Below are 9,593 nucleotides of genomic sequence, written 5' to 3'. Positions count from 1 at the left end.
GGAAACTAGGAAATGGCTCCCTTGGCGACCCGGACCAGCCGATGGGCGGGGCCAGAATTAAGCCCACCCCTTTCCGGTTTATTTCCCAGCCTCCTAACCCTGAGGTGTCCGGCCTGCGGTGCGGGCGCCGGGTTCTCCGGGTTCCGCCCCGCTGGTGCAGGGTCTGAAGGAAAGCCTAGGGAACGCGCCTCGGCCGGCTTTGAGGCGGGGGGGGCGGGGGGGGAGGGGCCTGCGGCTGGCGGCCCCGCCCCCTTCTCCGGCTCGCGGGCGGGCGCGTCCGCCGGCTTCCCGCGTCGGCCGGCCCTGGGGCCGCGTCCCCCGGGCAACTCCTCAGCCGCGGCCTGAGCGTCTGCCCGCAGGTGTCGGCTCCGAGGCTCGGGGCGCGGCCTGCTCCGGCCCCATGGTGGGCTTCGGGGCGAACCGGCGGGCCGGCCGCCTGCCCTCCCTGGTTCTGGCGGTCCTGCTGGTGGTGATCGCGGTGCTCGCCTTCAATTACTGGAGCATCTCCTCGCGCCACGTCCTGCTGCAGGAGGAGTTGGCGGAGCTGCAGGGCCAGGTCCAGCGCACCGAGGTGGCCCGCGGGCGCCTGGAGAAGCGCAACTCCGACCTCCTGCTCTTGGTGGACTCGCACAAGAAACAGATTGACCAGAAGGAGGCCGACTACGGCCGCCTCAGCAGCCGGCTGCAGGCTCGGGAGGGCCTGGGGAAGAGATGCGAAGATGACAAGGTAAGCACGAAGCCGCCTCCGCCAGCCCCCAGAGTTTCCTTCGGCTCCGTGGCGGGGGTGTTCGCGCGGCCGCGGCCGCCTCTGCCTTCCAGACTCGCTGCCTTGGAGGCTCCCCTTGCCGCTCACAACCATGTTTCTGTCAGACTTTAACTGGTTCGCCACGGCCACGTTTTGCGGTCCCTTCCAGACGAAACTCTAAGTGTTTGGTTCTCAAGGGTGGCCTCTCCGTGGATGCTGCCTTTTCCCCAAGCGGGGCTGCTGAGCTGGCAGTCGTGATGATCTGGCCCGTCTATGTGGCCGGCCGCCTTAGGTCTACAGATACACAGGGTTAGAGACTGCCGGATTTGGTGTGAGTATTGTTGCCCTATGCTTTATTCTATGCGCACTGATCATTATTAATTTCTTTATTTAAAGAATGTGGCTTCCTCTAACCCTTCTACTTATGGCGATCACCATATATTTTTTAAGCAGTCTAACTTCTCGTAAATCTCTGCAGGGCTATGTATTAAGCAGTTAAAGAATAAGAATTACTGCCTTTTTTTGTGATAAAAATATTTTTATAAGTGGGCTGTGGAGCCATTTATGTATGAGCCACACTTGTGACTTGGACATAGATAATCCAAAATTATGTACTCAGTTTGAATTGTTAGTGAAATTAACCCAAAAGATAGACTCTAAAAATAACATTCTAAGCAACAGAATCTCATGTCATTGTCCTAATTGATCTTGAAAGGAAATAAAAATACAATTTTGTATGCTTAACTTTTAAGGTTAGTGTTGGAAAGCCATACTAAGTTTTAATTGTGAAAGTTTAAAGCTAGACTGTAACTAGACCGATGCTGAGTAGTCTTTGTTCTCACCAGCATATTGGGAACTATATTATTAACTTATGACCTATGCAATTTTTGTTGATATACCAGACCTGTGAAAATTTCTGGGTGGGATAAGTATAATAGATACCTTTCTTTCTGGACCCTCTTTTGGTAATCATCACAGTGTTTTTGTGTGTGTCTGAGTTCTCATTATGAGTTTTTATTTTGTATGCCAATTATTTATAGTTAATCATTATAAATTAAAATCTGAGCTCCCAATTTCCTTACTGCCACCAACCTCTACTTTGTTTCTTATTTCATGAAGATTGAGGCCCACAGAAGCACTTGAGGTAAGTGCTTTTCAGTAGCCTACACTTTCACCATAACATAGCTTCTGAGAGGAGCAACAGATCAGCAAGCTTATACTACATACTGAACTCTGTAGACTGAAAAGTTCTCTGGGGTGGAATAAACAGATGTCCATGAAATTTTGGAGTATTAAAGGAGATCTTCAGACTTGAATGGTTAGGTATTACTATTCAAATTCTCTACAATCTGGAAAGAAAGATAAATCTTTTCTAGTGATTTAAACTCTGGATTCCATTTCTTCCATCTACTGGACTGTGATTATCAGTTTCTTTCAGTAGGTTTTCATTTTTACCTTCAACCACATATAGGTGTTCGCTGTTCTAAAATTTTTTGTATTCTTCCATATACTCCATTCTCCCAATCAACCAATGTCTTTGTTTTTACTTTCACTGATAAACTCTAGTTGTTGGTGGTCTGTAAATGTTTCGTGCATTTCTTTTTTCATCCCCATCCTAATTTTTTTCATTCTGTATACCATCCTTCTTTCCTCCTCTTTTCTGAAGCACTTGAGGTAAGTGCTATATTATTAACTTATGACCTATGCAATGTGACCTATTTTCTTCAAGGTCACAAATGGCAGTCTTCCTGGTCAAATCAAAAAGCATTTTTATTCTTATTCTGTTCAATTTCTCAATAATTGATTGTCTCTAACATTTTGGGAACTATCTCCTTTCTTGTTTCTTTATCATTGAATTCTGTGGATTTGCTTCCTACCTTCTTCAGTATACTTATTTTTTGCTGATTCCCACCCCCCCCAACTGTCTAATAATAATAAACTATATTCTTGAGTCTTTGTTTTCCCCTTACAGCAGTATTTCTCAAGGTGGTGTTAAACAGAATACTCTCCTAGAAATTGTTCATAGATGGTCAGGACAAAAAAGCAAAACCTTCTTTTTGGAGGAAAATGTTAAACAGTGTAAGTAGTATATTCTCCTCTTCAAATTTATAATCCTGCTAGCATATAAAGGCTCTGAGAGATGTGTTAGTAAAGAAGCCTGTTTAATTTTGTTTAACTTAGTCTCTATCAGTTAATTTGATCACCGATTACTATTTTCATGGCCAACTTGTTACCATGGTACAGAAGAATGTAGCGAAGCACACTAGTTTGGGAAATGTTGCCCCAGGTATCTAGATGAGCTATAGATGAAATTTGTCTTTTAGAGGTGTTTCCTTTATTCCTGCTACTCCCTCAGGAGCTGAGAAGATAGATTTATTGTGTGTAAATGATCTAAAATCCTTCTGGATGGTGATAATGTTGGAGAAACAAGTAAATTGACAATTAAAAGTATCTTCCTTTTTAAACTAGACTTGTTTTAATGTTTATTCATGTTAGTGTAGTCTCTTTAAAGTAAAGGCTCTGCCTTTCAGGGTTTTTACCTAAAGCACACACTGGTGCTGACCCCTTCAGTAGTCATTTGTACACCCTTGGTTTGGTATATATCCTTCCTGATGACTCAGGGTTGTGTCCTGATTGGTCTGAACTGATTACGGTAATTTCATTATTCCCGGTGCTTAGTTTAGGAAGGGGCTGGCTAGTGAGTTGCTAGGGGAAGCTTCCTTGCTCCTTAAAAGAGTCATACTTGCACTTCAGTGATAGTCTTCCCCCAAATCAAAAATCTCCAGTCTAATCATAAGAAAGCATCAGACAAACTCACATTCAGGGACATTCTACAAAGTACCTGAGCAGTACTCTTCAAAGAGTCACATTTGAAGAGGCGGTCAGTTTCTTTTGCCAGATGTTGTTGCTTCACCACGTGATGCCTGAAATTAGGGTAACCAGAGTGCCAGAAAAGTTAGCTAAGGAATGGCTGAGGCACTGAAGTTGGCAGAGTGAAGTGTTACAGTAGTATATTGGCACTTGTTATGTGAAATAAAGAAACATTCCTGGGGCTTCCCTGCTGCCCTGGTGCCTCAGTGGTAGACAGTCTGCCTGCCAATGCAGGAGACATGGGTTCAGTTCATGACCCGGGAACATCCCACATGCTTCAGAAAAACTAAGCCCGTGCAACCACAACTACTGAGCCTGTCTTCTAGAGCCCAGGAGTTGCAGCTGCTGAGACCATGTGCTGCAGCTGCTGGAACCTCTGGGTGCACCCAGAGCCTGTCCTCCGCAGCAGGGGAAGCTGCCACAGTGAGCAGCTCGAGCGCCGCAACGGGAAAGTAGCCCCGCTGGCCATTGAAGACCCAGCACAGCCAAAAATAAATAAATAAACGAAGTTTCAAGAATTCCTATTGTGTAAGCCAGTCACGTTGAGAGTTCCTTAGTTACAGCCTAACTAAAGTATCCTGACTATTAAGATTCTCATTGTCACAGTTGTGTCTGAGATGTAGGTTAAATCTTCTATATCCCCAGGGCAATGTGGGCAGTGGCCTCAAATCTGCATGTGGTTTGAGGGTTCCTCAAGGGACTTTACCTTAAGATCAGTAGTGGTGTTTCAATGCCTGATTCAGTCGGTACTTGGTTCACAGTCTTTTGGAGATCAGGATCCTTAGGTGGCATCACCTCCCTGTATACCCTTGCCCACTCCATGGATGTTCCAAGCCAAAACGCCCTTTGTCCTGATGAGATAGCTGCCTTAGGTATGAAGTGTGAGTAGGGAGTTTTGGTAAGGCAGCTTTTTTTTTAAGTTCAGTTCAGTTCCGTTGCTCAGTCGTGTTCGACTTCCTGCAACCCCATGCACTGCAGCACGCCAGGCTTCCCTGTCCATCACCAACTCCCAGAGCCTACTGAAACTCATGTCCATTGAATCAGTGATGCCATCCAACCATCTCACCCTCTGTCGTCCCCTTCTCCTGCCTTCAATCTTTCCCAGCATCAAGGTCTTTTCCAGTGAGTCGGTTCTTCGAATCAGGTGGCCAAAGTGTTGGAGTTTCAGCTTCAACACGAGTCCTTCCAATGAATATTCAGGACTGATCTCCTTTAGGATTGACTGGTTTGATCTCCTTGCAGTCCAAGGGACTCTCAGGAGTCTTTGCCAACACCACAATTCAAAAGCATCAATTCTTTGGTGCTCAGCTTTCTTTATAGTCCAACTCTCACATCCATACATGACTACTGGAAAAACCATAGCTTTGACTAGATGGACCTTTGTTGGCAAAGTAATGTCTCTGCTTTTTAATATGCTATCTAGGTTGGTCATAGCTTTTCTTCCAAGGAGCAAGCGTCTTTTAATTTCATGGCTACAGTCACCATCTGCAGTGATTTTGGAGCTCAAAAAAATAAAGTTTCTCACTGTTTCCATTATTTCCCCATCTATTTGCCATGAAGTGATGGGACCGGACGCCTTGATCTTAGTTTTCTGAATGTTGAGTTTTAAGCCAACTTTTTCACTCTCCTCTTTCACTTTCATCAAGAAGCTCTTTAGTTCTTCTTTGCTTTCTGCCATAAGGATGGTGTCATCTGTGTATCTGAGGTTATTGATTGTTCAAGTTACCCATTTTTTTAAAAAAAAAGTTATCTTAGAACATTTAAGATCTATGGGATTATTGCAAATGTAGTACAGACAGTTTCTTCATACCCCATACCTAGTTTTTCCTGTTATTAAATGGCACATTTGTCATAATTAATCAACCCCTACTGATGCATTAAAAAATCATGGCATTGGGTCCCATCACTTCATGGCAAATAGATGGGGAAACAGTGGAAACAGTGACAGACTTTATTTTCTTGGGCTCCAAAATCACTGCAGACAGAGACTGCAGCCATGAAATTAAAAGACGCTTGCTCCTTGGAAGAAAAGCTATGAGAAACCTAAACAGCGTATTAAAAGGCAGAGGCATCACTTTGCTGATGAAGGTCCATCTAGTCAAAGCTATGGTTTTTCCAGTAGTCATGTATGGATATGAGAGTTGGACCGTAAAGAAGGCTGACCACCAAAGAATTGATGCTTTTGAACTGTGGTACTAGAGAAGACTCTTGAGAGTCCCTTGGACTGCAAGGAGATCAAACCAGTCCATCCTAAAGGAAATCAATCCTGAATATTTATTGAAGGTACTGATGCTGAGGCTGAAGCTCTAATACTTTGACCACCTAATGCAAGGAGCTGACTCACTGGAAAAGACCTTGATGCTGGGAAAGATTGAAGGCAGGAGGAGAAGGGGACAACAGAGGATGAGATGGTTGGATGGCATCACCTATTCAATGGACATGAGTTTGAGTAAACTCCAGGAGATTCTGAAGGACAGGGGAGCCTGGTGTGCTGCAGGCCATGGGGCGGCAAAGAGTTGGACGTGACCGAGTGATTGAACAACCACAATTGATGCATTAATAATAACTGAAGTCCATACTTTGTATTTTCTCAGTTTTTCCCTAATGCCCTTTTTCTGTTCCAGGATCCCATCTAAGGTTCCACATTACATTTAGTTGTCATGTCTCTATAGGCTTCTTGTAGTCGTGACAGTTTTTTCAGACTTTGTTTATGATCTCGACAGTTTTTGTTTTTTTCCATAATTTTTATTTATTTAGTTATTTTTGGCTGTGCTGGGTCTTCGTTGCTACGTGACCTTTTCTCCAGTTGCAGCGAGTGGGGGCTTCTCTCTCACTGCAGGGCTCAGACTTCTCATTGCAGTGGCTTCTCTTATTGTGGAGCCCGGGCTTTAGGGTGTGTGGGCTTCAGTAGCTGCAGCGCGTGGGCTCAGCAGGCGTGGTCGCAGGCTCTGGAGCTCAGGCTTAGTTGCTCCGTGGCATGTGGGATCTTCCCGGATCAGGGATCAGACCTATGTCTCCTGCATTGGCAGGCGGATTCTTTACTACTGAGCCAGTAGGGGAAGCCCTGACCTTGGCAGTTTTGAGGATTACTGGTCAGGTGTTCTGTAGAATGCCACTCTGTTGGCATTAGTTTGATGCTTTTCTCAGGATTAGACTCAGGTTGTGGTTTGGGGAAGGAAGACCGCTGAGGAAAGCGCCCTTCTCCTCGCATCAGAACGTCTCTCAGGGTGACTCGCCACTCGGTGCTGACCTTGATCACCTGGCTTGTGTAGTGTTTGTAGGTTTCTTCACTGCAAAGTCACTGTAAAGGAAAAGAATGCATTTTTTCCTTCCTTTTCTGTGCTGTACTCTTTGAAAGGAGGTTGCTATGTACAGCCAGCGCTTAATGACTTGGGAGTTATGTTCTGTCTCCTTAAGGGCAGAGTGTCTACATAAATTACTTGCAATTTTTCTGCATGGACCTTAGTCTCTTCTCCCTTATTTACTATTCAGTTATTTATTTATATCAGTATGAACTCATGGATATTTATTTTATACTTTAATTTATAATCCACTGCTACTCTATTTATGTTGTTGCTCAGATTGTTCCAGCTTTGGCCATTGGGACCTCTTTCAGTTGCTTCTGGGCATAATACCCCATCATTGTCACAAACCCCTTCCTTAGTTTCTGTCACCACAAGATGCTCTGACTTATCTTGTGTACTTCCTGCCCCAGTGCTAGAATCCTTCTCCACAGAGCCCTAGGTCCTTTTATTGGAAAATGGCATTAGAGACCAAAGTCTAGGTGTGAGGTATACTCATTGCTACTGTCAGACTATCTTTGGAAATCTTGAAATCCCTGCTCCACAGATATCAGCAAGGTGACATTGGATATCTTCCAATTTATTATTCTGTCCTCCCATTTTCAGTTTGTTACCTGGGCTGTTAGAACACAGAAATTCTTTTTTTCCCTACACTTTGAACTTTTTATTCTGTGTTGAGGTATAGCTGATTAACAATGTTGTAATGGTCTCAGGGAAACAGTGAAGGGACTCAGCCATGCGTGTGCGTGTATCCATCCCTCCTCGTGCCTCCCTCCCATCCAGGCCGCCACAGGGCACTGAGCAGAGTCCCCTGTGCTACAGTGGGTCCTGCTGGCTGTCCATTTAAACACAGCAGTGAGTACATGTCCTTCCCACACTCCCAACTGTCCCTTGCCTCCAGCAATGATAAGAACACAGAAATTCTTTAAGGGCGCCTGAAATTGTCCTTGGAAGTGAGAAACGAGCTCCACTTCTCTGGGATTCCCTGCATATTTACCTTGTGTTTTTTTTTTTTTTTTTTTTTAACCTTCCTCCCTAACGGGTTTTCGTCTAGAGGGGTGTGTTAGTTATCTACAACTTCCATACAAAATCCCACAGACTGGCTGGCTGAAAACAGCAGAAATTTGCGTTCTGATGGTCCTGGAGTCTTGAAGTCCAAGGCTGACGTACCGGCAGGTTGGTTTCTCCTGGAGCCTCTCCCTTTAGCTGGCAGAGGGCCTCCTCCTTGCTGCCTTGTCGTCTCATAGCTTCCTTTTGTGTTCCTGCATCTCTGGGGTTCTTCCTCTTCTTATAAGGGCACCAGTCATGTTGGATTAGGGTCCCACCCCAGTGGCCTCATTTTAACTTACTTACCTCTTTAAAGACCTTGTTTCCAAATAGGTCACATTCTGAGGTACTGGGTGTTGAGACTTCAGTGTGTGGGTTTGTGGGAACACAGTTCAGCCCATGCCAAGAGGGAATCTGTGACACACACGCTGCCTTTTCTTTCCTCTTTCTGTGAGAAAGACCCTTTCTCCTGTTTCCTGGGTGGGGTTATTTCTCCTATCCTTACTTGAATTCTTCCTGCCTGTATCTTGTACCAGTTATGGTGGGCCAAGGCAAGCTCTTGATAAATCAGAGCTGTTTGAATATAGAAAATGTCCTTCCCAAAACTGTTGTTTTGTTACAAATGGATAAAAAAAAAGAATCAGTTTTGAGGTTTGAAGCTGAACAGTAAATGACTGACCTCTTTTCCCTTTACCAACCGTAATCCTCCCTGAGGTGGTACATACATTTGCTTGAACAGGGAAAGGTCATGTGCCAGAAAGGAGGGTGGGAAACATATTCCTTTTTTTTTCCCCAAAAAAATAGCCTCATTGTGTGTGTATGTACACAATGCTCATATACATACCAAATGCATATATGTAAAAACCATGGCACGGAATAAGTGTTCATTACCATGATCTCAGAGCTTCCCTGATAGCTCAGTTGGTAAAGAATTCGCCTGCAATGCCCAGAGACCCTGGTTTGATTCCTGGTTGGGAAAGATCTGCTGGAGAAGGGATAGGCTGCCCACTCCAGTATTCTTGGGCTTCCCTTGTGGCTCAGCTGGTAAAGAATCCGCCTGCAATGCAGGAGACCTGGGTTCCATCCCTGGGTTGGGAAGATACCCTGGAGAAGGGAAAGGCTACCCATTCCAGTATCCTGGCCTGGAGAATTCCATGGGCTGAGTCCCTGTGGTGGCAAAGAGTCGGACATGACTGAGCGCCTTTCACTCACCATGATCTCGAGTCCTGACTCAGCCATTTAATATGTGCAAAACCTTGGGCAAGTCACTTAACTTCTCTATGCCTTCGTTCCACATCTGTAAAATGAGGACAATAATAGTTACCTCTCTCATTCTTGTGAGGCTTAAATGAATAAATTCATTTATATGGTTTGAACATACCATATTGTTTAAAAAAAAAAAAAATTTAGTAAGTGTTATGTTAGCTATTATTCCACAACTACTTCCTTATTTCTCACCAGCCTTCTTTCCAGGATGGGATTCTGCCCGTGTTCCTGCCTAAGATCCGGTCCAAGCTCTAGCTGGCCTGCCTTGCCCTTTGCCCTGGTTGTCTGACTCCACCCTTGCCACCTTTCCTGGTCCTTTTCTAAATAGGTGTAGTTGACTCCTCTTATGCCCGTCTAAGCTG

The 9,593-nt window shown here is 44.9% G+C and overlaps 1 protein-coding gene across 2 annotated transcripts in view; it reads left to right on the top strand.

Annotated features, from left to right (window-relative positions):
- Positions 1-299: 299 nt before the first annotated feature.
- The window catches only part of GOLM2 (golgi membrane protein 2), an 83,839-nt gene continuing 74,545 nt past the window's right edge, over positions 300-9,593 (top strand). The window contains exon 1 of one of the 2 annotated variants that reach the window (XM_061156416.1): positions 300-727. In XM_061156416.1, the coding sequence (XP_061012399.1) occupies positions 401-727 (327 nt within the window). In that variant the 5' untranslated portion in view covers positions 300-400. The remainder of the gene's footprint in view (positions 728-9,593) is intronic. The other variant, XM_061156417.1, reaches the window with a different exon arrangement.

This window comes from Dama dama, chromosome 12 (genome assembly GCF_033118175.1).
Source record: "Dama dama isolate Ldn47 chromosome 12, ASM3311817v1, whole genome shotgun sequence".
In the NCBI taxonomy this organism is placed as follows: Eukaryota; Metazoa; Chordata; class Mammalia; order Artiodactyla; family Cervidae; genus Dama; species Dama dama.
This window is presented reverse-complemented; position numbering and strand designations above follow the sequence as displayed.